General features: G+C 53.2%; 7 protein-coding genes across 7 annotated transcripts; 2 read left to right on the forward strand and 5 right to left on the reverse strand.

Moving 5' to 3' along the window:
* Window positions 1–3,259: 3,259 nt before the first annotated feature.
* AYL99_10670 (hypothetical protein) lies at window positions 3,260–5,092 on the reverse strand (the record flags this gene model as incomplete). The annotated part of the gene is made up of 2 exons (XM_018842176.1): window positions 3,260–4,485; window positions 4,555–5,092. The coding sequence occupies 2 exons, from the start codon at window positions 5,090–5,092 to the stop codon at window positions 3,260–3,262; spliced, it is 1,764 nt and encodes a 587-aa protein (XP_018688337.1).
* A 7,781-nt stretch (window positions 5,093–12,873) lies between these two features.
* Window positions 12,874–13,900, reverse strand: AYL99_10671 (thioredoxin; the record flags this gene model as incomplete). The annotated part of the gene is made up of 2 exons (XM_018842177.1): window positions 12,874–13,319; window positions 13,387–13,900. The coding sequence occupies 2 exons, from the start codon at window positions 13,898–13,900 to the stop codon at window positions 12,874–12,876; spliced, it is 960 nt and encodes a 319-aa protein (XP_018688338.1).
* A 750-nt stretch (window positions 13,901–14,650) lies between these two features.
* On the forward strand, window positions 14,651–16,698 carry AYL99_10672 (hypothetical protein; the record flags this gene model as incomplete). The annotated part of the gene is made up of 4 exons (XM_018842178.1): window positions 14,651–15,020; window positions 15,101–15,317; window positions 15,393–15,758; window positions 15,825–16,698. 4 exons carry the CDS (start codon window positions 14,651–14,653, stop codon window positions 16,696–16,698), a joined length of 1,827 nt encoding a protein of 608 aa, XP_018688339.1.
* A 1,088-nt stretch (window positions 16,699–17,786) lies between these two features.
* AYL99_10673 (hypothetical protein) lies at window positions 17,787–21,830 on the reverse strand (the record flags this gene model as incomplete). The annotated part of the gene is made up of 1 exon (XM_018842179.1): window positions 17,787–21,830. One exon carries the CDS (start codon window positions 21,828–21,830, stop codon window positions 17,787–17,789), a length of 4,044 nt encoding a protein of 1,347 aa, XP_018688340.1.
* Window positions 21,831–22,095: 265 nt separating this feature from the next.
* AYL99_10674 (hypothetical protein) lies at window positions 22,096–23,042 on the forward strand (the record flags this gene model as incomplete). Its single annotated transcript, XM_018842180.1, has 2 exons — window positions 22,096–22,268; window positions 22,445–23,042. 2 exons carry the CDS (start codon window positions 22,096–22,098, stop codon window positions 23,040–23,042), a joined length of 771 nt encoding a protein of 256 aa, XP_018688341.1.
* Window positions 23,043–23,357: 315 nt separating this feature from the next.
* Window positions 23,358–23,867, reverse strand: AYL99_10675 (hypothetical protein; the record flags this gene model as incomplete). The annotated part of the gene is made up of 2 exons (XM_018842181.1): window positions 23,358–23,474; window positions 23,712–23,867. 2 exons carry the CDS (start codon window positions 23,865–23,867, stop codon window positions 23,358–23,360), a joined length of 273 nt encoding a protein of 90 aa, XP_018688342.1.
* Window positions 23,868–24,403: 536 nt separating this feature from the next.
* AYL99_10676 (hypothetical protein) lies at window positions 24,404–25,902 on the reverse strand (the record flags this gene model as incomplete). Its single annotated transcript, XM_018842182.1, has 2 exons — window positions 24,404–25,433; window positions 25,484–25,902. 2 exons carry the CDS (start codon window positions 25,900–25,902, stop codon window positions 24,404–24,406), a joined length of 1,449 nt encoding a protein of 482 aa, XP_018688343.1.
* Between the last annotated feature and the right edge of the window lie 262 nt (window positions 25,903–26,164).

Here is a 26,164-nt window from a genome sequence, read left to right on the forward strand (position 1 = left end):
CTGATCAATCGACTGAGTGAGGCAACGAAACAACCGAAGTCATTGACTTTTACTCCGCACATGGCTGAGAGAGTTGAGAAGGTTGGCAGAAGGTTGGCTGGGTGGCTTCGGAGCAGTCGTAGGTACTCGGTACATACGTTGAAGCCTAGCGGGGCTTAAGCTGCACGCTGTACTCGGTACCTGCACTACCAACTACCCGTATCTTAGGGGCCCCTACGGTACAGTAGGTGGTGGTGCTCGTGCCTATCGACACCTATGGAATTACCCGCGCCTATACTGCGTAATGATCAGCCCTATTATACTTCTCTGACCTGCCCAGCCGACAACCATCCACCCAAAGAGAGAGCCACACAGTGTGTGTGTGTGGGTGGCTCACGAGTTGCTGGCGTGGCTGGGTAGTTACTCGGTAGTTATTCTCCGTACCCGTGCCCGTGGCCGTGCCTGTTCCCGGAGTTGAAGAGGGTGTGGAGGTTCCATCTCTTCAAGGTACCGAGTGACACGCACTCTTTACGTACTGTAGGTAGGTAGGTTTTCTCTCCTTCATGTCCCTCCCGCCATACTCCATACTCCGCATCTGGGTACACTACGGCCAGTGGTTGGCATCCTGAGTTATCTGCCCTGGATGCCGCGGCAGGTTAAATCGATAGGCTCACACGCTCCGCACAAAGTCTATTATTGTCATTCCGCGACGCGCCCACGTTTGTCTTTTTTTCGCGCTCAGTTCGCGCACCACGCGTTTTGCTCAGTGGTTCGATGATTGGTTCTTTCTCCATGCGTCTGTCTGGCCATCTCATAATATTACGACTGCAGTGCTTATCCTTTCTTGGTAGGTAGTAGCACCAGTACTGTAGGCAGAAGAGGTCCAACCTCGCTTGGGCGGCTGCAACTTGAGTTATCTATTATCTGAGTGTCATACTGCATGCATATCTGCCCAGCAAATATGTTGTATTGACAATTTATGCACACATCTTCCCGCATTGCGCAAATGCTCGCGTGAATGCAAGTATGCATCCCCGCCCCTTTCTGATTTTACAGGAATATGCCACAAATCGCTACGTCTTTCCTGCAGACATTGTACCGGAGATCCTCCCTCCGTCATCATCATCATCATCATTTTTCTCCTCTCCGCCGTCCTGCTCTTTCGCCCACGGTATTTTCCCTTACATGATCGCCTCTCTGCAACCCCTTGCACTAGCCTCGTTTCAAGTGAATGGGCACCAACCCCCTGGGCTTATGTGTGTAGGCAACTCCCCCCCAATGACAGATCCCTTCTTTCACATGTTTCCTCCTCGCATTGACGAGAATTTTTCACCTGTCCTTCCTCCTCCAACGAGAACGTACTGTACATAACTGGCTCACTCATCCACTTCGTATCCTCCCCGCCATGCCCTGCGGTACCTGCATATTCTCCAATCCCCACATTCCTCCTACAGAGATAGGTAGATACCTCATACGTGCCTAGTCGCGTTTCACCTCGCGAGCGGCGCATTGCCCTACCCTATCGACCTCCCTCGCTGCGCCTTTGCGTTTCGTTGCCATGATGCGCGCCTCTCCCCTCCCTTCCCTGCATTCCATTCCGTCTCCTTCGCTTCCCTTCCCTCCCTCACGGTGATATTCGTACGCGAAACCTAAGTTACTCGGGTCGTGATCCCCTCACCTCACCTCACCTTGCCGTGCATGCATGCATGGATGGCGTGCCCAGGTGGTTTCTCGTGATCCAATCGCATGGACCAGACACGTGCCTACACAGCACCACGCAAAGAAAAAAAAGGGGGGGAAGAAAGGGAGATGGGAGGGGAACCTTCGCATCGCATCGCGTGCTTGCATGCATGTGTTGTGTTGTTACCATGTCGGAATTTACCCGTAACGACCGCCCCTTCGATCCTCCCACGCTCAGGAGATCCTGTAACACCGAAGAGGAGGGGAGAGATGAGATGAGAGGAAAGGACAGCCAAGGCAGAGAGCATAGAAAACATGCCGTCAGGGAAATGAAAACAAAGCGGTAGTACAGCATTAGCACCAGGAAATACGTCCCTACGTACGCGGAACGTACATCAGTACTCAAAGATAGGTATTAGGTACTAGCCATGGGGATTTGTTTTGAATCTCAGAAAATTAATTACCTACCCATCATCCAGGCTCAGTAGGCACAAGACCCAGCTGCCCAGGTGTGGTCCAGGGGGGCAGGCCCCATGGTCCATGGATGCATTCTCCATCAACGCCTACCCACTGCCAGCCAGACCCTGAACTTAGAGAAAGTTCTCTCATTTTTCTGGCGTTATCTGCTATCGATAGGGTCGATAGGGTCGGGTCGCTGGACAGATAGACGGGTAGACAGATAGGCTGAAGCTGCAAGCACTTTGTAATTACGTTGTGCACACTTTTTTTTGGCATTGGGACACACATTCAGTAGTCTACACATACATCCATAATCATGATCTGACTTGAGGAGAAGTCAAAAGACCATGGTCATGGGTGGTATACGTACACACATACCTAGTTACGTAGCTTGTAGCCAAAGACGAAGGGACCCCTATCAGTGATCACAGCAGCAACACCTACGAGGTAGAGAAGAAAAAGGCCAAAATAATGTCAAGTGCTTTCAAATCCTAATAGTACAAATGGTTCGAGGTAGTCTGCGGGTACATACAGGACGCTCTGGAAAAAGAGGGCTGTCAATAATACTGCCATCGGGAGTCTGCGCTCATATCTCTCTCCTCTCTTCTCCATCTCCATCCTCACACAAGATAAATAAGGAAAAAGGATGGTGGTGAGAAATCCAAAAAGCAATAAAAAAATTTGATCTCAAGGAAAGAAAAGAATAAAAAATCGGGTCGTCGTCGACCTCCCAACTCCCTTTCCCTCTTCCCATCCCACACACAGCTCCGTCTCCTCCAACAAGTCCTCCTAAACCACCGCACAGCCATCCCACCTAGAAAAGGCCATAGAGTACAATGAAGTAGTCTGGAAAAGACAGTTGAAGATAGTTAAAAGGTTCTAAAGCACTTTTCTTCCCGTAGGCATACAGTTTCTTGAGCTCCTGCGCGTTGGTTTGTTTTTTCCCGTCTCGTCGACTCCGGTTTGGTGGCCCCTGTTGCGGTTGCGCTTTAGCGAGGGAATCCCTGAGAAATATTCCTGTATCGGTCCTGAATCACATCATAAGGATCATTGCGGTCGTGGTTGTTTTGTTGTGTTTGTGTTGTTATTTCGGGTTTTCATGTTGATTCTTGGGTCATTCGTGAGGTCACATCTGGTATATTTACAGGGATTCATCTCGCTTTCTCTTCTTGAGAGCACGCTTGCTTTCGCCGGAGGACGACGCCTCGGAGCCACTGCTGCTCGACGAGGTGGCCAACGCCGCTCGTTGCGCCGCCTCGTACAGAGCGTGGCCCATTTCCTCATCATATGGCTGATGAGGCTGGAGCTCACCGTTCTCGAGGACACCCATGACGATGGCACCGCTGCCGTGGGTGCGGGCATGCTGGGCCAGATTGTCCGAGCGCGAGAATTTCTTGCCACACTCGTTGCACTCGAATGGCTTGTCCTGGGTGTGCAGAGAGCGGTAGTGGCGCTTGAGGTGCTCCTGGCGACGGAAGCGACGTGAGCATAGGGTGCAGACAAATGTCTTGGAGGGGTCCTCGGTCAAGGACTGCTTTCGCCCGCGGCGGTTGGCAGGAGCTGTCAAGGGATTCGATCCATCAGCGTTGCTGGAGCCGGTGTTGTCCTCGTTGGCGTTGGACTGTTCCTGAGGAGTGGCATCAGAGGTACTTTGGCCATCTGCGTGGCTGTTGATGTGGGCATCGGACTGGGTGAAGTTTTGAAACTCCACATCACTGTCCGTGGAGCTGTTGCGCTTCATCTTGCGTTGAGTGTGGTTCTTCTTCTTGGAGGCACAGCACGAGCCCGAATCGGAGAAAGAAGAGGCTGGGGGGGAGAGCAGACCAGCGTGAGCGGCGTGGTCGTCCTCATCAAAGCTGCCGAAGCTGTGGACACTGAGGAAGTCCTCCTCTTCACCAACCGACAACTTCAGTCTCTTGTCACCGTTGTAGGCAATCTCGGGGTCGGTGAAGTTGACGAAGCTGAACTCGTCCTCCGAGTCGAACTCAGTGCAGAAAGAAGTGTCAAACGAAGGGTTCTCGACGAGACTGAAAGGATCGGCAGTTTCATGCTCGGGCGTGATGGGGAACGCTTGGTTGCCGAGAGCAAACTTGTGCTCGTCGTCTTCGGCGGACAAAGTAGGCAAGGGAGGGAACGTCCGGACGGGCGCAGACACGGCAGGCTCGAGTGAAGTCGAGGTCAAATCTCGTAGGTTGACAAACTCAGCTACGGGATAGGCCGAGGGAGAGACTTGAGATTGAGGTGAAGCAGGGGCCAAAGAAGGTGAAGGGCAGCTGCTGGCATTGATGGTGGAGTGAAAAGAGTCGGTGCCGTTGCTGGGCACGAGTGCGGCCTTGGCATCACCGGGATGCGGGAAAATGTGCACTTCTGCGCGACCTCGTTAATTGACTGTTTCAAAAACACATTTCTCTCACTTTGAAACCGGATAGTACTTACGTCCGCTTTCCGACCACTCGTCAAGATATGTCAGAGGCTGCATCTCCTCCTTGGAAGCTTCAATGGGCAAGTTGAAGTAGCCAGCGCTGTGCACGGGCGTCTGGTTCACACTGCTGGCGGGCGGGCTGCTGGCTGTGCTGGGGCAGGCCGAGAGACATGGAGTCGGAGGGGAAGAGTGCCGGCTCTCCAGAAAGTGTCCATGCTCCATATGGCCATTGCTGTCGAGCATCATCTTGGGCATAGCCATGGGCATGGCTAGCGTCAATGGTGGTGAGGCCCTGGGAGTCAGAACCTGCTGAGGCACATAGTGGGCGTGAGGGTGTCCTCGGGGAAAGTGAGCAGCATGCCCTTGCCAGTACTGCTGGACCAGATACTGTGGTGCTGCCGACTGCTGTTGCTGAGGATACCCAGTCATGGGGCTATAAGTTGGCTGCTCTGTCGGCATCGGAGTGAACACAGCGTTATGCCGTGCGTCCGAGTCTGGCCGGTATTGGTAGAATTGCATCGGTGGAGTTACCAATGCATAAGGTCCCTCCATTTCGAATGATATGTTGTTTCTGGGATCTGGAATACAAAAAACTTGTTTCCTGTCCTGTTTGGTATTTTTCTTTTTTTCTTTCGTTCCTTGGCTTTCTGTCACTGGCTGAAGCCTTGAAGCAAAATATCAGAAGTTGTTGATGGCACAATGGTCGAGTTGCTCGTAGTACAGGTTGGTACAAAGAAAATGGGTTTGTGTGTCCAATGAATGGCTGTGTCGTTTGGTCGTCTCTGGGAGATCCCTTTCTGTCTCTGGGTCACGAGCTTAAGCTGTACATGTAAAAGTTGCAGGATATGCTGGTAACCGTCAGGTCAAGTGTGTTGGCGTCTGGTCGATGGTGGGAGAAGACGTCTCTTGTCACAAAGGCAGGGCAAGGGATTAGAGGATATGATACAAGGTGATGTTGGTACAGGCTCTTGTTAAAGGAAGGACTGGATATTGTTCAATAGAGGTACACAGCTGAGTGTTGTACAGGTATATTGAACAAGGATCCGGAAAGGCCTGGTCAAAGGAGAGGATATAACAGAAGTAAAAGAAGGTGTAGATCGTGGGGGAGATAAATGAACGAATTGTCCTCGATATGAGGGAACGAGAGGAGAGGATAAGAGCTGGCTCGATGGATACCCCGAGGCGAGGGTTTCTTGAAGTCGGCGGCCACCAGGGCCTTGGGCCAGCACCTCGATCGAGTATAGTCTGATGGGCTGCAGGACCGGGCACTGGCGTTCGGGACCGTCGTGTTCGAACCCTGGTCAGTGACTTTGATGGAGGGTGGAGGTCATGGTCTCACCAACCCCCCAGTCCGTCTCAAAGACTATCACCCACTAAAATGGTTCCACTCGAGCCAGCCGCAGTCTTAGAGCAGCGACTTGGTTCCTGGATTTCGCCCGCCGTGGAGTGTGTGGTGTGTGCCTGGCAAACTCCAAGCTAGCTGGGCTGTGCTGAGCGCCGCGCCCGAAGAAGGACTATCACGCAGTATCCGTATGCATGGGAAATTGCACTTTGCTCAGCACACCTTTTTTCTTCCGAGGAGGGGAAGGCCCCATTGTCCATGACGCACAGTGACCTTCAGGGTGGCCATGGGAATAAGAGTTGTTCGAGACATTGCGACTATTGCCTCTGCAAGTCATCCTATGAAGAAAGGGAAATGACCAGAATGACGACCTTGACTGCGCCATTGGAGGACTCCGACACATCTATCACAAAGCAGCGCTTGACCTTGACCGGGCGAGTGGTGGAAAAGAGCGTACGAGAGCGTATACCATCTTGGCTGGATTGTCTACTCCGTTCGTATGGTCGACGACCCTCGGGGCACAGAAAGCATATCCAACACCAAATCCTGCTGGTGAAATCATTCCAACGTGACCTGAGTGAGATCATTCGCTTGCGACGTGTACCCGAAGACTGTCGAGGTAGGTGGTGGTGGGCAAATGACGTGCCTCGATGGGTTGTGTCTGACGGTTTGTTGTTCACCAAAATGTAGAATCGGGCTCGAATCAACGCCTCGAGTTCCAATGGGGACGTGTTTGGTGGTCTGCATATCGCCCGTACCGAAGAAACAGAGCGTGTGATGCTCCAGCCCGGTACGGTCCATGCATCATAACTGGGCGAGTCGCTGGGCACGTCAACGCCAATCATGAGCGCGATGTGGAAGAGCAGCTGGTGATAAGCTGCATCTTCGGGTCCCCTGGAGCGAATCGCTGGGCTGCTGGGCTGAAAGCTGACCTATTCTTGGATGGTGGCCTCGCCCAAAAAGCCCATCATCTTGCCTATAGCCAAACACCCATGGGAATCCTCAACATCGGTCAGCAATAGACAACTATTGAAGCCCGTTAAATCTCGTAAACGCCCACAGCTGGGATATTCGGTGTTCGTGCAGAATGGATTGGATGGTGGAAATTCGTAGCCGTCACTGCGCCCAGCGCGCCAGGCATGCACAGCGTCACCCTACCTACCCTACGGTGCTTCTCCTGTCCTTTCCCGGTTTGGGCGTTTAGCCTTTGGCCGGGATGGGAATCACAATCGGAAGGTGGTGGCAAGTGGCCTGTTCGGAAGAGCGTACAAAATCATAAGGTTGTCAAGGTTGTGCAGAAGGGCTTGCGTGTCTCAGACTCTGCGAGAGCCACACCCGTCCCGACATATGCAGGTACGACAAGACAACTCTCCAGTCTTGGGAGGTGAGTGGTGAGAGGTGCGTGTGTGCCTCCACCCCGTAGAGAGGCAAGCAGTTGTCTTTGACATGCCATGGTTTGCTTTACCGGATGGGTTTGCTGCTCACATTACCCGGCAGGCCAAATGATGAGAACACATGACGGCTTGATTGGCTTTCCTGGCGAGCAATTCACATGCAAAAATGCATTGGATCATCAGAGAAAACGAGAGCCATTCGCTACCCATAGCCAGCGACCCAGTCAAGCACTGATAAAGGGATGTTGCCTCTGAGAGAAAAGCCATCGCCTCTCAAGCACCACCTGGGCCCGGTATTCGCCTGCCGGACCAGACCACTTGCTTTTCCCCGCTGCACCCGCGAGTATAGACAGGTAATCGCGTGTTTCATCTCTTCCAGCTGCAGAGACGAAGCTTTGGTGGCCTTTTACCACCTACGGACCTACAGCTCCCGTCAGCACCCTCTGTCGTCGACCCGTACGGCGCATTGAGCGGACTGCTACCACCAGAACCACTACTACCACCCGCTCCCTGCTGGCTGTTCCGTTCCAATTCGTAGCTCAATTCCGTCTTCTGTTGCATCGAGTCATCGACGATCCACCTGCAGTATAGCTAGTGGCCATCCAACAGGTTATGACGACCCTGGGTACTCTAAAGTACGTAGTATGTAGTACTATGTGGTGGAGTCCAACAACCTAGGACGATGGCAAAGCTGATCCCAGGGTTTCAAGAGCCCGAAACAAAAGGCCTGGAAAGACGTGGAGCACTCAAGAATCAAGACTGGATGCTTCCACTCGGTGGGGTGACGTTTTTCGTTCTCTAGCGGACGCGTATCGATAGGCATTTCTTTAGTCAATGTCTGTCTGGGTCACGGCCCTGCGAGGTTGGGATCGGGAAGCCCGTGGAGAACAGAGTTGTTTCTTTTGGCTGGGGGAGGCATCGCTGACCACGGTGTCCATCAGCTGTCTTCGGGTACGCAGTAAACTGTACGGAGTACAACAACACGGACTGGCAGAAAGTCTCTGTACAAATATGGGGAGGCTTCTCGTCAGGAGAGGACTCTTTCTTGGTGTCTGCCGCTGGGGTCGTCGTCAGCCGACAGTGGGTGCAGGGTCTGGTCTTCCCTTTTGTTGTGTACTTCTTCTCCCTCTCCCTCTTGTTGTGTGCATACCTTCACTATCACAGAATTTCCAGTGGCAAAAGAATCAGTGTCACTTGTCACAGCTATCAGTCGCCATCCACATCACACCTTCCACTGACCTGAATTGAACACGGTCGCTCGAGCCGAAGGACACCTGGGATGTAAAAAGCGGCACTTCCACCAGTGCTCTAAGGAAACGGTCTCGACGGCTGGCCAATGGTGGATGTGCTCTACTCAAGCCATCGCTTGGGGGTTGAGGACAGCCAAAGGACTAGAGAAGGTAGATCCCAACGGTCTCTCCTCTCAGGAACCATCAACTTCCTTCAGGTACCCGAGCAAACCCACTTGCCCCAGGACCCAGTTTGGCCTGAGGCCTTTTCATACATCCGCGACGCGGGTACATCCACACATCCACCACTGTGGGCAGCTAGCTTTTGGCCCTTGCCCCTGCCTCAAGCCGACGGCCCCAGGCACCAAGCTGCAGGCGCCGTCCTTCGCGCGCGCGGTTCCTTCGATGGGTGGTGGTCCGCGTCATTGGTGGCTCTCCCATCTTGCACTGAATAGGTCTAGGGCCCTTCCAGAATGCTCTCTGCTGATTCGATTCCACTGAGGACCGCGGTCTTGGGCCACCAAGGTCCAAGGGTCTGAAGAAGAGCGTGGCAAGTCGACGCCTCTCTTTGCCCAACGAAGGCCGCCAGAAGCACTGCGAGACCCGCCCTCGAGAAGGGCCCTAATGCAGGAACATTCGGACTTTTCATGCACGATGTGCTCGACTTTTGTCGATGCCCAATTGCAGCTCTCGACTTCATGCAGGTACCAAGGCACCTTTTTGCCTCTCTGTCCATCAAGTGTCAGATCTCTCCTCTTCTGTTCGCCCGAAGACCTGCAGCCGCGTTTCAGATTCGAGGCGATACGGCAATGCCATGTGCTCATCACTCCTACGCTGCCGGCTCGATCCTTCTCCCAACACGTCCATGTTGTAACCTCCCATGCGAGACTGTTTCATGTTACCTGGTATAGCGATTTTTTCTTTTTTTTTTTTCCCCTGCACAGAGCTAGTTCTACCACGTTCTTGGTCGCTTCTAGGTAAGTTCGATTCGTTATCTGGACGCTAGGCCTGTTGGCTTGGATAATCCTCCAAATTTGGTGCTGGATGAACTCAGCGGCCCGTACGGCCGACCTAGAATTTTGGCCTCTCTCGGATACAGCATACCAGGGATCACTTGCAATTCCTCAGGCCAGAGGGGATTTCGCTTTGGACTGTGGGTGGCGGAAACCCTCATCAGACTTTGTGCGGAGGGAAGAGATAGTGCTTCCGGGGAAATTGGATATCCACTCCTCTATCTTCTTATCAATGATGGTGTCGGGGAAGGAGCAGTGAGCCTCCAGCTTAGTCTCGTTTAATGGTTTCCCAATCACCACCTTGCCATCTCTGGCCGCCTTTTTTCACCTGCCTGTAGAGTCCACGGGCCTGGTCTGTTCGGTGGCTGCCGTTGCGCATGAATGTGGCCTCTCTTCGCCGTGGTTCTGGCTGGTCTAAATTTCGCCTCTTCAACGCTTCCAGCCACCCTATGCCGGTTGCGGTCAAAAAAGGTCGGGACATTTGCTCTGGCCCTCTCTTCGGCTTTCACGTCAAGCCCGAAACGCAAGCTCACAAATCTTGCCTCGATCCATAGCACTGTCCAGCCGGGAGAGTCGGCCTGCGAGCAACACTTCTCCTGCCGTGGGTAAATACCGCTGGTATTCAGACTGTGGTAAGTTCTAAGATCATGAGACAGACAAGCGTTTGCCAACTGTTGGACACCTTTTCAGTGTCTATTCTTGCCGGACACAGTAGGTAGACAGTGCCGGGCTATTTCTCATACCATCCTGCTCGTCACGCACTTCGGGAGCCGAACAGCCACCAAAGTCCTTTTTGTCAAAAGGCCAAGGTGGGAAGTCCCAAGCAATGGGCCTTTCCCGTCCCTCCTGACTGGCGTTGATCGGGGAATTTCGTGACAAGTTCGTCCTAGAGCTCGTCGATCTGGCGACGCCACCTTTCGATTATCTTGAAGAATACTCGGTAGACATGGTGAACTTACAATCCAGCGTCCCAGGCCTGGAGAGACAGGGTCGAAATAATCGACCCTGGAACCATGTTCATGGGAGATCATCACTCTAGGTACGCGTAAGGTGGCCGAACTTGCTGCCGATAATAATAGAAAATGTGGTGAAAATGCTTGCATCGTGCAAGATGGACCCCATCAGAGGGCGTAAAAAACTCGCCAGAAAACGAGGCTGTGCAGAGAAGCAATCAAACATGGGCAGAGGTACCCTGCCTTGTCCACGTGCGTGCCGCAGTCTCCTGTGCTCGTCAAACTGTGATCTCGCTCACAATCCTTGAAACCAGCAGGGAGCATGATCGAGGAACCTTGAGCTTGGCTCCTCACCCTTTGGTGCATCATTACATGTCGATCCGATGACTCGAGCATTCCACCCTGCTACCAACTGCCGGACGCATGTTCGGAAGCTAAACATTGTTGATCGGATGCACCTGACGCGAACTGGGCCGGGATGTGGCTGTCGAAGACTTGTCCAGCTCATGGAGACTCCTCCCAGATCATGACGTCCTCGATGCCTCCAGGCTCACGATCAACAAAGAAGATGGCAGGGGTGATCACACCATGGTGCCACTTGCAGAGACGCGAACTCTGGGGTGACCGAAGCACAGTGAAAGACGAGGCTGGATCATTCTACGAGGTATATCTTCGGAATTACAGCCACCACCTGATGCATACCTTCACTCGAGCTTACCTGCGTGCCGTCCTCGCAAGCTCTAGCTTCCTCCCGCAAAATGCTTGTATTCAGGGACTACAAGATCGACGCGGCGGAGCTTTGCTGAAACACCTCAGGGTCCTCCTATAACTTACCCGCAAAAAGCGATGGGATTTCTTGATAACACATTCCCCATACCCGAACCCTTGGAGCAATGATCCGAGGTTTGGGTAGCAACGATGACGCACTGAAAATGATCGTCGATATCAAGGCCAAAAAGTGTCCGTGCAGGGTCCCCCTTTTCCCTCGGGCACGATGTTGAGCGTGTGGTTGGCGAGTGGATGAATGGCCAAGCCTCGACAGTGTGACGATGCGAAGTCTTGCAGTCATTTCAGGCGTCGTAGAGTCCGGATGCTAAATGCTGTTGTGAATACATTTGTGCCTTCTTCTTGGTCATAGTGGAACACCTTGTTCCGACGACCAGCGTGAAATGGCAGGAGGTCGGGCTGCACACTCGAGCCGCACACTCGAGCCACGACTTCACCCGAACAAATCTCGTGCCACAAACAGGTGATGAGCACGAACAGTCACCCGCACAGGGATTCAGAAACTTGTCATTAGGCTCAAGATCGCCCAGCCATAGCTCGAGGGAACGAACGCCCGAGCACTGCAAACAGATATCGTTGAGGCTTCGCTCAGCAAACACCGTTCTGTCCTGCAACTGTCGAGGCGGTCTCATCCCAACGAGAACCCCACTTGACAGACTGAGTAATATTACCTGCGAGGCTCTCCTATATCGTCGCAGAAAGAGGAATGAAAATGGAAGCGACCACCACAACCGGGGGGCTGGGGAGAAACATCATGGTTGGCTTCAGAATATCAGTCAATATTTGAGATCATGCTCACTTCCACCGTCCAGACGAGGTCCAGATGGAGTAGCAAACAATCATTCTCTTCCTATCAATAAATTTCTGTTGCAGTTCATCACAAGCCATGCTGAGTTCAAAACTCGACCAAGCCCAAGGCGAAAAATTCAACCCATTGTTGTCGCCAAGACATGATATTGCACTAGCCCAGAGAGGGCTAGACCCCACTCCACTAGCTGTGATCGCAAACTTCAAAGTCGAGATTTTCGTGCTTCTTCTCTTCTCTTTCTCTTTTTTCCCTATATCGTGCAGCGCTGCCACTATAAATCACCCCTGTGTTGCTTGGCCCATGTTCTACAATACTCCATAACGAGTCCAAGTGTCAGTGGCAGCTCAGAGCGAACCATAATTGCAATTACCGATCTCCTCGACGAGTTGGATGAAGAAACCCATTTTTGAGTGGCTGATGAGTTTGGGCTCGTTGAGTGTTCCTGCGCTTGTCTATGCGTGGGGTCGGACATACCATGCGTCCCGTAAGGAGGGTTGGTTGAGGACAACGAGATTGACTTGAGTCTCGTCCTTAAATCCCTGAGATATTGATCAATCTACGGTGGAGGACTGGCCACTACAGCAGGAGTGTATGGAGCGTGGCGGCAACAAAGTCATAGGCTACCAAACAAGACTTGGTCTTCATCTGCCTACAGATGGACGGAAACTTCGTCCAGCGTTCTATGCTCTTTTGTCTGCGACGTTGCTTGCCCCCAATGTATGATGCGTGCTTTTGTCTCTAGCCTTGATGCGGTCGTCTCTCATATCGCGTGCTCAAGAGTCTCTGAGCTCCATTGTCTTTCTGCACCTCAATCATCGTCTCCTGCAATCTTTTCGATTTTGCCGTCTCTCTTCGCTCCTGTTTCACCAATGACCCTGATGCGATCAATCCGGACCTTCTCGTTGTCGCCTTCACTCTGCACCACGAAGACAACCAGGCTGGACACATTCTGGAATTTGACAATGCGTAGTTCAATCTTAGCAGTCCCTGTCTTTGAATCCCAGTCTTTCTCCGATAGTGTGACCTCTTGTGCCGGTTGTGTATCTTCGGCCTCGTCAAAACCAAGGATGCGAGGTCTGTTGGTGTAGATCTTCACCTGCTTTGGCCGGCTCGGGGATTCATCGTCATCTGTGTTGTCGGGGAGGGATGTGAGGTGTAACGAGTGAATCTTCAGCGTCGACATGAAAGGGAGGTAGAGCATGAGTTGTTCGTCCGTGTCGCTTTCAACCCAATCTGACTTGGCCTCTGCTTGTCCTAAGGGTCGTTGTGCGTCAGGACACCTTCCGCACGCAGATGGAGGGGGCCAGCAAAAGGAGCTTACCTTTGGGCTTGGTGCCACTGATCAACGTTCTTGCGTTGCCATGCTCAGAGTCCCAGTTCAGCAGCTCCAAACCTAAGACATCAACCTGAGAAGTCACGTCGTCGTATCCTCTTGGTAGGTCTGCACCGAGCCACGTGTCGCCACTCGAGTTCCCATCATCCTCACCTGTCCCCATCTTGTCCGCCGCGCTCGCCAGCTCTTTCACCGCGTTGGACAGCGCCTCCCGGTCTGCGCCTTGAATGGTCCTGACCGGCCTCGCGTTCTTGAAGACCATGAATGTGGGCAGGGCTCGGATGCCATAGGATCGTGAAATGTCCTGCTGTTTGTCGGTGTCAATCTTTGCGAAGGTGATCTTGTTTGGTCGAGAGAGTTGCGCTGAAAGTTGCTCAAAGATGGGGGCGATTTGTCTGCATGGGCCGCACCAGTCGGCATAAAAGTCGGCCACGACAATCTGTGACGAGGAGAGCAGGGCTGAGAACTGGTCGGTTGACTCGATGTGGACTAAATTGGACATGGTGCTGGCTTTCTCTCTGAGGAGCGGGTTGTGTTGCGTTCTTGTTCGAGTATCAAAAGGCAGGCGTCACGGGCCACGAATTAGTCACGGTACCAGACTAATGCTTTATCGACGAGCTATCCCACAAGGGCAACCGTTCGAAATCAGCAGAATACGGAAACCGTGACTGGCTACCGGCAAGTTGGAGGAGGTCGTTATTGGGCCTTTGGGCTCACTAAGCTGCGGTGGCTGCTGGCTGCGTTGAGCTTCAGCCCCGCCGTCTTCAGCCCATCGCGGGCCGGGATTTCTTTTCACCGAATCACAACTGCGCCTTTTCTCCGCCTTGCATCAACTTCTCGATGCCTCTCTTCCCTCTTCTTTCATCCAATGTCCACCTCTCGATCCCGCCAGCCCGCTCACGGCCCAAGATGCCCTGGCTTCCTACCTACCTTCAGCCGCTCCAGGCCATTCAATAACCTACACAGTTATCTCACTTGCCTGGATTCGCTTGGTGCTGCAGTGTGACGCATTCGAGCCTCGAGCTGAATCGTCCGCGCATATACACTAGGTTGATCCAGCCTATAGTAGCCTGGTGTCCCTGTGCCTTGTGCCCTCGGTAGGGGCTTCAAGAATTTCGATGATGGTTCTATTCCAGGCGAGGCGGGCGAGAGTCCTTCTTGCTTAAAGACGTATCTCCTCCTCGTGGGAGGTTTCTGCTCCAAGGTCAGTCAGTCATCTTCCCTTTTCTCCTCTGCAGATGTCGACAACGCAATGGCCGCTGGACGCACCAATGTCTTCTTCGTGCCGTACAGGCCCAATTCCAGATCGCCAAAGCCGTCCTCGGGTGAACCTGCCATGTCCCAGCAGAAGCATGCTGCTCGCGAATACCATCGAAAGGCCAAGCTGGAACGTCTCGCTAAACTAAACGCCATACATAACCGCGATGCACGCAGCTCTAGTGAAGATCCTCCGCCTGATGTCCCTTCTCGACCGCCGCTGCACCGAAACCAGAGTTTCCCCAGTGACAGGGACCTCAACAGGACATTTGCCGTGTTTGATGTCGGGACGGGAATATTTGACCCCTTCAATGCCAGTGTTCCCAGCGGTGTCCCTTCGTATGCGCTTGAAATTCTAGACTATGGTAAGCCTGTGGCGTACACACCTTCTCCAATACGTTGTTCTGGAGAGTTTGGAGACGAGATCCGTCACTAAGCGTCATAGGCCGGTCCATTCTCGAATCTGGTATCGCACTTTGTCTAGCGCACTATCCAGTCTCACAGGAAGGCGTGAATGCCTCGCCCAGCCAATCGCTCGCAGCTACGCAGCAATGGAGAATACTCGGCTCCTCCAGAAGCGTCCTTTCAGAGGGGAGTATCAAGAATGCTGTGCTGGCATGTGCGATGCAGTCTCCCGCCGCATTTTGGTCAATCATATTTGCGTAAGCCGTACCCCTTGTCAGGCGACAACCTCTGTGATCTGTCCAGGCTTTTTTTGGACGCTAAATAGAGGGCAGAGGCGCAACCCACAATGCCTATCTCCAGGGCGAAGCAGACACCCCGAGTCGTAACCGAGCGCTACGCCTATCATACAAGACTCAAGCCATCAGGGAACTGAATCGGGAGATCCAAGAGCTGCAAGGCCCAGCTTCCGACGAGCTCCTTCTTGCCATTGTCACGCTGGCGGCTCACGGGTCCGGCGAGCAATTAAGGCCCCCCTCGCAAGAGGAGAGCCTGAGCGCATTGCAGTCGGTCCAGAGTTTTCAATACTACGCCCGCATGCAAAAGGAAGCGGCACATCTGAACGCGATCTGTCATCTGATTTATCAGAAAGGAGGTCTGCATACCGTGAAAATGCCCGGACTGGCAAATGCCCTGGCTTTGTATGTCTTTGCTTCCCAGACATCCCCTCGCGATTCACCGTGAGCTAACCCTAAAACCCCAAATAGGGCCGATATATTCTATGCTTTTCAAGATATGTGTGTGCCTGCATTCCCACTGCTGGCGCCAACAAGCCTGGTTATGTCGTCATGGCCTGAGACTCCCGCGGCTCTGGTCCCGTCTCTCCAGACCTTGGCAAGTGGTTTCGAAGATCTTGGGGATGTTATCGGCTTGGCTCCGTTGTTGCAAGTTATCCACTACGTTCGCCTGATCACGATTGGATTTGACGCATATCTATCTGGAAACCCTTCGGCGCCGTCTCTCAACCAAATAGTCTGGGCCAGAAACTTCATGACGCACGACCTGCTCTCCCTTCCCTCCAAGGGCTCTCTTTCTGCACAACGGCATGACAGCAGCACGTCGGACGTCATGACCCACAGCTCGCCACTCCACTCACTATACAACCTTGTCCGTCTCTCGACTATGGCATATACACTTCTGGTGCTCTTTCCCGTCCGCTGCACTGCAGATATTCATCAGAAACTGACGCGGGAGCTTATGCTCGCACTGGACGACTGCACGGTGTTGGAACTCTGGACCACGCATCCTCAACTGTTACTCTGGAGTACAGTCTTGGGGGGTTTGGTCGCCAAGGATACGAGCCTGAGGCCATGGTTCGCCGAGATGATCAGGCAAGCGAGGACAAAAATCCCAGATCTGGCACTCACAGACTCGAGGGGTCAAAGCAGGAGTCGGCATTCGAGTTATCATTCAACCCCGTCAAGCGAGGCCGGCACTCCGGGGGAGTCGGGCGCGTTGTGGGCGGCGGTAAGAGACATCTGTCGCCACTTCCTCTGGTTCGACGGCCCTGAATGTGACGGTCTGGGCCGAGCGTTCTGGGAGGAAGCGTGCGACAATACGCAGTTTCGCGCGATGAGCTAGCTGGGCGAGCTGGGCGAGCTGGGCATCTCTTCGGGCGGCCTGTTGTCAATTTTTGTCCCTCTCTGTTCCCGGGTTCAAGGTAGACTATGTACAAGGAAAAAAAGGTGACATAGCGCAATGGGGCATTCACGCAATGGATAATAAGTATCATGGGTTAGTTAGTCCAACATAAGCCACTTTTCTGCAAATACATAGACACACGACGAGTGCTTCGTTTCTTCTGCTTCGTCTCCTTTACAGTCGCAACTCGCGGTAGTGGTGGTGGCGGTGGTAACATCAACATGTGCTCTTGACACCGTGGGGGAGACGGAAGGGAGGGTTTCTATCGACGGAAAAGCCAGCAATCTTCTCATGTGTATATATATGTATATACAAATGTGTGTGAGTGTGAGTGTGTGTCTGTGTCTGTGTGGTGTTGCGCGATTGAGTAATTAATTAGAGTTGAAGTCCAAATACGTATAGCTATTAACTATTATAGTATATTCAAATGTATATGCAGTATACATGCAGCATACATTACATATAACTATGCATAGTTTTATATTCTCATTGCAGGACTGTCGACCTGTTTGTTTTATTGACTAATATTCCACAACCTACTTGGACTTGGTACTAACTACTACTGTATTAATAGTTCAACAGAACTTTTTGGGTTGAGCTTTGTGTGCAATCACTTCCCTCAACCCCTCGTGTGCAATTGATAATGACATAGTTACCCTCGTTTTGAATTTGTTGTTGTTATTGTTGTCCCCCTTTCCCTTTCCCTCCTAAGTATTTTCCCACGTACATACATATATGCAGATTTCCTACATGTATATATATGCTCCCTGAGTCGAGAGACATGCCCCGTCACAAACACAGTGAGAAACACTACAATAGAACAGAACAGGCAAGCAGGATAAGCAGGCCAGGAGAGAATCGCGGATTCTCACCACTAAACCCACTCAATCTCCTGGCTGGCTACCATTCAGGTGGTCCCTTTCCTTTTTTTGTCCCCCATTAATATGATTTCCCAGACTCGTTGTGTCGTGTGTGTGTGTGTGTGTGGTGCATCGTGCCGCTCCAAAAAATACAGAAACACACCAAAATCATACCTCCGTTTCCACACCGTTGCCGCCACGCCCGTCTTTATCCCTCTCGAAGACTCTCTCCACTCCTCCCTCCACCCGCTTGGCCTTTCCGACCATCCAGTCCACCGTCCTCGCTCCTCGCCACTGCATGACCCCCCGGTGCTTCCGGTGCAGCTCCCGGTGGTGGTCCTTGTAGTCCCTCACCTGCGCCCGCAACCCCCGTGAGCCGTCGCCGGGGTCATTATGTCCGTTGACGTCGAGGAGATTGGCGGCTGTGGCGCCCACCGCGCCGAGGGGCTTGGACACGAGGCGCGCAGGCCCGTTGAGCAGGTTCTTGGACGATGCGGACGTCGTGCCAGAGTCCGAGTCCGAGTCGGAGGAGTCGTCGTTGGTGTGAGTGCGCAGCTTGCGCCGAGATTTGTCCTTTTTGCCCGATGGCACGTCGCCGTTGTTGCCCTGAGCGTCGTCGTCCGTGCTATCGCTGTCCCCGTCCTCATCAATTTCTCCAGCCCCCTTGGATTCATCCTCGTATTGATCGACCTGTCCTTCGTCATTCGCCGTGTCCAACACCTCCATCACCTGCCTCAAATCCGCATTGCGAGCTTTGTTGGCATAACTCTTGTGGTATCCGCTGAGCCCTCTCCAGAACTTCACAGTGAGCTCAAGCTCGCCAATCGGTTGCTCGTTTTCTTCCAGCCCCGAATACCCGTAACTCGTGGTGGCGCGATGCATGGCCTCTTTGCTGCCCTTCCAAAGCTTTACAACGATGGTTGTCTCCTCGTCGTCTGGGATGTCTTTGAGCCAGAAGACGCCCAAAGCAGGGGTAGCGTCAGGGCCAAGGCGAGACTTGCGGAATTCAATAGTCAACGAGCTTGAATAGCGCTTGCGCACTGCAAGGAAAACGGATTCTTTGTCGCCTTTGGATCTCCATTCACAACCCTGATCCGAGTCGCTGGGGTGCATCTTAGCCTTCATCAGGTTGGTTCTCAGCTTGATTCGTTGCTGGGTGAATGATCCGTGCTCCGTCGTGTTCCCTCTTCCCCCTTTTGCTCTGACGGGGCATTTGACCTCCAGTGTTCCGACATTCCATCCGAGTAATTCTTTCGGCAACTTCAAGTCAAGACTGCGCCAAACCATGCTGATGCGGGCCCGACCGTACCCAATACCACCAACCAGCGGGTAGGTCTGCATCACTTGGCTCCTTTCCTCAAAGACCTTCTGTAAAGGGAGGTAGATTATGCCCAGCAGAGCATCATCTTCGCGCTCACGATCATCGCGAACGGAAATCATCACCTCCGCAGTCTTCCAGTTGGGGACGAATCGTTCGGTGCCAGCATTGAAAAATGGCTTCGCATTCTTCGGCTTGGTTCTCGTCCGGTAGATCTTCTGATGATTCAGAATAATGGTCGCGTAGCTACTGGGAAGGTCGTCATTTTGCTCGGCCTCGTCTTCGCGGTTATCGTTGCCGGTGTTTTTCTCTCGCTTCTGCAGAGACTCAACCTCCAGTCCGGTGATGTTGTGGATTTGGATGCTGAATATCCCGCTGACATAGTCATCCGGTGGGGGACTGGAGATGATCAAGGCGTCTTCGCGCTCCTTGAAATCCTCTTCTTTCTGCTGCTTGATTTCCTTGCTTTCGTCATGCGCCGTGGCCTCCCGCAACTTGCGCTCTGCCGTCTCGCCGACTTGCTTCCTCAGGTCCCCTATTGTGCGGACGTTGGGATCAGCAGTCTGTTTCGCAAGTTGCTCCTCTGTGATCTTGGTTTTGGTGAAGTAGCCCACACGCCATCGAAGGGTACCAGGCATCTTCTCTTCGGGCTCTTCACCCACAAAGCGATCTTCACGATCACACATCCTGTTCTTTGTCTTGGAGCTGTGCATGAGCTCGCGAAGGTCCACCTCAACGCGACCAAGGTCATCGTCTGCCGTATATCTGTCGGAATCCCAGAGCTGAAGTCGCAGCTTTTCGTCGGCGTTGAGCTCTTCAGGCGTGACCAGAATGTGCGACCACTCTGACCAATTCGGCGCTTGATCGTCGACAATGATCCTCGTCGAGGCAACAGGCTTGCCAAATTTGCCCCAAGACACGGTGACATATGCGTCGCTCGACCCTTTCATCGGACCGATGCCTCCATCCCCTTCCTTGAAACCCGAGGCAGACTCGATAAAGATCATGACGACTCCTCGAGTGACTGTGTCCTTTTTGAAATCGTCACCCACAAGCATGTCTTTGAGATCGAGCGTCAGACTCTTTGGCGCCACGTACTCAGCCAAAGCCGCGTCAATCGACGACTGAACAAACGACGAAATGAGCGGCACATCCATGAGGTTGAGTGCGTGCCGTGATAACGGCACACAGGACAGATCCGCCTGCGGTTGTCCCATGAAGGACAGAGTGCAGAGGCTGAAGAACGGAGGGTCAGGAGTGAGCTGGAGTCGAAGTCGCATTGTGCCAATAATCCCGCGCAGTTCCACCCAGACCGGGACGGCGATGCCTCCTGGCAGGTAGAATTTGAGGTAGATATGGGCGTTCTTTGCTTTTGCCTGCAAAGACTTGCCGGAAGATCGGGCTCGATAGGCGAATGCGAGCTCCATGTTGACAAAGTCGCCCTGTTCGGCCTCCATACCTTCTCGGATCGCTTGCTCATCCTCCTGCTTTTGCTGCTTGTTCTGGGCGCTGTCATCCGACGTGCTCTTGTCCTCGCCGCCGGCGCTATTCTCAATCTCTCCCTCATTGGACGCCGTCCGATCGTTATCCCCATCGTTTCCAGCTTTCTGAATTCGACCGTCCGCGCCGACAGATCGACTTGCCGCACCTGTGGGTAACCAATTGATTCCGAGAATGCGAAAGGCCTCACTCCCTTGGCCCAGATCGTCGACGCTCACCATTCGCACCACTTTTGGAAGAGATGCCTGCATGACGTCCTCCAACATATCTGAGATCGAAGTGAACAGATCCGGATTGACGAGGGGCCAAACGGCGGACAAGAGGTTGTTTAACCAAGCGACTGATTCTGGGATGGCATGTTCAGCCTGCGTGGTGTGAAGTTCCTCCTGACGTGCGGCATCCCAAATCTCATCTTTGCAGATGGCTTCCACCTTCTTCCCGAGCCAGTCCCTGACCACGAAGATCACGGCCGCCGCAATGACACCCGGGATGAAGATGGCAACCACGGCAGCAGAGAGTCTCGACCGCCAGGGTGAACCTTTATCGTAGAGGCTTACCCCAGATACTCGAGCGGCGACCTCCCCCAGCAATAGCAGCCCTACGGCGCTGATAAGGCCTATCGTGACTGCACGCTCATACGTCCTCGCCAGCTCATTCTTCAAGTCATCAAACTTCGGAGGTGGGAACAACTTTTGTATGCCGTCGAGGCTGTCCTGGGCCTCCTCGCGCTCCTTTTCGAGCTCTTGGCTCGATTTCCTGGCGCCGCTGACTCCTGTTTTGGTGCGGAAATCTGTCCCTGTCGAGGGGATATTCTGTTCGACAGCCTTGAGATCCTTGTGCGTCGAGTCTCGAATGATGATGGGCAGGTGAGTCACCGGATCTGTGACTTCTCGACCCCCATCACTGCGCTTCTTGTGTTTCATGTCCTTTCTCTTTTGGCGAGGGTCATGGTGACCCGCCACGGCCTCGGTAGCCGATTGACCTGGTTCGTCTGTCTTAATATCCCCTGCATCCCGGTCTTGTGGTTTTGGTTGTGGTTGTTGCTGACCCTGGTCCTCCTCCTTTTGATCCTGTTCTTCTCCTTGCTCATCTCTTCCACCTGGCTGTCCAGGAGGGTTCTGAATATTCCGATTTTGAGACCGGTAGGGGTCGTGCGTCGATCTGGGGCCTTCATCCTCGCCCTTTAAGATGCCTTTTGCGGCATGGTATGCTCTTTTGACGGTGGAATCGTCCGTCTCCTCATGCTGGGCCTGTTCAGCTTGTTGCTGCTGGTTGTTCAACTCGCTCCGCTCGGCCCTGTATTTCTGGATGGTAGGAATAGGATGGCGGGCAGAGTGTGGCGCCTGGTAGGTTCTCCGCTGAGACTCTGGGTCGAATTCGTCCGTCGAGGACATATTTGCCCATAAGAGAGACGCACAGGTAGGGAGGTCTTGTCGACGATAACTACATGGAATACAAAAGGACTTGGCCTACCTGAAGGTTGATGGGGCAAGGTGTATTGAGAACCAGTCTCAGTCACCAAGAAACCAAAACAATAGATATCTGTAAAATACTTCACATCATCTCACTCCACAAATGCTGCGAACGAACGAACGAACGAAACCATGATTCCAAGGCATTGGAGAAAAAGAGGTGAAACGAAGCCGGAGGAAGCACACAATGACGTCGCAACTCCACGCGGCAGACCAGCAACAAGACACTGAGTTCAGTAAGCGAACCCAAACAGCGCATCTGAAGGAGTCCCTCCACCATCTGAAATGGTTCAGGGCGACGGATGATCTGCCAGCAGAACCTGGCCCTATGCTTGTTCTGTCTTGCGGCCTGGCTGCAAGGTCAGCAACAGACGCAGCAGAACCGAGAAACAAGGAAGGACAATCCAGAGGCAGGTGAACGGGGAACGACAGAGGGAGGAGGATGATCGCCCGCCAGTGGGCTAGTGGGCTGAGTGGCGTTGCGGGGATCTGCATGCAGGATTCTCTCTCATCACCAACTGACTGGGCTATCACAGGGCGCTGCATCTCTGGGAAGAGAGGTTCTTGATGTCCAGCACAGGTGCAGGTCCCGTGAGATCAAGAACAGATACCCACTACGATGTCCTTCAACTCCCTCGCCGTCCCGAACAGCTCGATCGTCTGTCAAAGGACGACATCAAGGCCGCGTATCGGCGTGCATTACTCATACACCACCCAGACAAAGCTCCCAGCAGCACGAAGAACGCCTCCCTAAAGCCTCAGCAGAACAATGGCGCTTTGGCGCCGACGCCCATCTACTCCATCGATGAGATTATTGTTGCATACGAGGTCCTATCTGACCCTAAGCGACGCGCGGATTATGATCGCATCCTAGACCGCGCAGTCAGTTTTGGCGAGAAAGACAAGGGCGGAGAGAAAGGCACCCACATTGGAGTAGAGATCTATGACCTCGAAGACCTAAGATTCGACGAGTCTCAGGCGGTCTGGTCCAAGAGCTGCCGCTGTGGTGACGAACAAGGCTATACTGTGACCGAGTCTGATCTCGAGAAAGAGGCGCAGCAAGGGGAGATCTATGTCGGTTGTCGAGGATGTAGTCTCTTCATCAAGGTCTTGTTTGCTCTAGAAGAGGCATGACATGGATGGTCTTCTCAATCTCGCCTGGCACTCGCCCTTTCGTCTTCGTGCAGGGCGTTCATAGCCTCCCGAATATCCGCTGAGCGACCTTGCACAATGGCTTCAAACTCTTGCTTGATCCTTTCATGTGCCCTGCCGAGCTCTTGGACCGCTTGAATAATCCTTTTTTCAACATGTGCCTTTCTCTCAGTCAAGGCGAGCAGTCTGGTCAGAACGTCGTCTCGATATCGTCTCCTGAGGGCACGAAGCCAGGTCAATCGAAGGTACCCGTAACGAAACCCGCCCCCGAGAGGAGAAACAGGATGTCGAGCCAACTCACATATCTTCCTGGTGCCTCTCTGCCCTGTCATCCACCTGCGCCTCGAGCTCCCGAAACTGGATCTCAAACTCCTCCTCCAGACGTTGCTGTCTTTGCCCTTTGCGGAGACCGACCTGACGGCAGGGGAGTTAGTATTGGTTCAAGGCACCGGCGGAGTCTTTCGTGCGCAGGCCGGAAGATGCATACAATGGTATCGAGGAGGAAGAGGAAATGGAAAAGGGTAGTGACTTTCCTCTGCAGTGGAATGCTGCCTAAAAAAGTGCGTTGGGAGACAAGACAAACGAGCAGGCTTCAAAAAAGGCCCAGCAGCCGGGACCACGAACTCGAGAATGAAAACAAAAATTTCTCACATCGATGGTCATGCTCTTCCTCAGACTGTCCTCGTTCCTCCTCAGCTGATGACTCGTGCTGTCGATCTCCATCCTGGAGACTTCTTCTCCCTCACTGTCCTCGTCCCTGCTGAAATGAGCCGGTGCCGAGTGCCTCTTGGTGCGCTTCGAAGACATTGTGGTCGAGTGGTGATTGATGTGAGAGAACGATCAAGGGTGCGTTGAGGAGTGTTGTGGTGGTAGAATGAGAGATGGAGCAGCCAGGAGGCAGTGTGCACCCTGCCCAATTCGGCTCGAGTGGTTGGGTTGGTTGATGGCCTTGGGAGGTGACGAGTCGCAGAGAGAAGGTGTTGGAATGGGAATGGCACCGAGATGTCGTCGTGCAAGGATACAGCACGAGCATGGCAAAAGGGAGGCAACAGCCTATCGACAGAGTTCGTCAGATAGTGCTCAATGGCAAGACAATGCTACTGATTGATACCAAAGCGAGCGTCAATCCTTCTTATAAGTCAATTTTGTACACTGTCATTCACCCGAATGACCGCCGCTCTGTCTTTTTGACCCTTTTCGAGCTACTGGTAAAGATACACGATAAAAGATTCGTCACTCCATGGATAACGATTGCCCCCAGACGTAACATCGTGGGTTTTCCGTCCTGCAGCACATCATACTGCTCATCACAAGTCCGCCCTGCCCCTTGGACTTGATTCCCTCTAGCCCACAATTTCCAACTCACCTTGCCGGTCTTGTGCAAAAAGGTCTTTGTATCCATCCCAAAGCCTGATCAACTCTGCCACATACTCCTTGTGTACCTGATCCAGATATTTCTCATCGACATTATTATCCTTGGTCCCTTGTTGCACGATACGGATCGGTCTTCCCACTACAACATTGACCGCCCTCCTGTAGGGCAGTAATCCTACGTCGTAGTTGAATATGCCTCGCGCGTGGAAGAGTGGGATGGTGAACCCCATGAACTTTTTGACCAGCATTTGGAACTTGTGGATCCACGGGTGTTCGACGCTGTCAATTTGATCGTAAAGTTCATTTTCGCCAAAGGCGAGGACAGGGACAAGATCGGCACCAGTACGTATTGCGAGTTTGATGAATCCCTTTCTGCTTTTCAGGACCAGACGGAGCGAGTGAGGCTTTGCGTCGAGAGATTCGCGGGCACCACCGATGACAATTGTTACTGCCCGACCCATGCCCTCGCCATTCAATCCTCCTTTGCACAGGATGTTCTCGATGGACTCGCGCGATACTGAAGCTAGGCCCATGGCCAAGGCATAGTCGCGATAGAACGGAACTCGGAAATTTGTGTCAAGGGTCAACAGGGTATTCGTGATGCCCGGGTACAGATCGGAAAATCCCAAGGCCTCAGTGGCAAACGCAGCAAATGCGCCGTGGGAGATGATCCCGTGCGGATGGTATCCAAAAATGTATTTCCTTGTCGGCTCGAGCTCGACGGTGCGGTGCAAGCGAGCGGGGAAGTAGGATGCGAATAGCGACCAGAATTTCGAGCCGCGCATCCATTGTGATCTTCGTGAGAGGGTGCCGTTGGTGGCTTCTTCACTGATGATGAGAGTGTAGATGAGGTAGGGGATCAGGAGGGGCCAGGTAAGAGGGATGGCGCAGAGGAGGAAGAATAGGGAGAGGAACAGAGGGATGGTGGTGGTATGCCACAGGACGGCGAGGGTTTGAAGCCTCCGCTGCAGCGGCACGTTCAGAGGTGCCCACCGTATCCTAGAGAGAGACAGTTAGCCACAATTGCTGGAATCTGAGAAGGTGCGTACGCAGAAGTCTGCCAACCGGCACCAGCTCTTCGGCCACTTGCAAGCTCATCCTGCCGCTTGGGTGGTCGATTGCGTTTCTTCTCCCGTGGCGCGGTTATTCCATTGTGTTTAAGAGAATCTTCATAGCCGTCGCTGGGCTTGATGCTTGTCAAGATCTCTCCAGTATGATTCACATGCTTCTCGTAAAGGATTTTCTGATCGTCGAGTGGCTGTCGGCCGTTTTGGCCATGGACTGTCGGAGGTTGCGCTGAGCCATTCAGCGCAGAGTGTTCGTCTCCCTCAGATCCGAGCTGGCCATTTGCGCCATTCGTAACGGCAGCTGCGTAGGACTTCGGCGGCAGGTCGTGCTCGGCACGTTCTCCTGGCTGGGACGGCTCTGAGTTCAGGTGTCGGTGTCCCTCAACTGCGGTCGCAGCCATTTCGGTGTAGGCCGAGAGTGAATCGCTGTGAAGCGATTGAGCACGTTCACGAAACCAGGCAAAGTCCGAATGGCCTCGTTGAAGCATCAATCAACACATGTGCAGAGGTCCCAATCCACATGTAAGCACAAAGAGCGACCCCAGGAGCCTGCGGGAAGAAACAATGTGGGAGGACATAAAATACATAGTCAATGCAAACGCGGCCATGACATGATTGGGGCCCCAAGATAGGAGGCTAGGTCCGGGCGCTGGTGACGTCAAT

This window comes from Fonsecaea erecta (assembly GCF_001651985.1).
Source record: "Fonsecaea erecta strain CBS 125763 chromosome Unknown Scaff12, whole genome shotgun sequence".
Taxonomy (NCBI): domain Eukaryota; kingdom Fungi; phylum Ascomycota; class Eurotiomycetes; order Chaetothyriales; family Herpotrichiellaceae; genus Fonsecaea; species Fonsecaea erecta.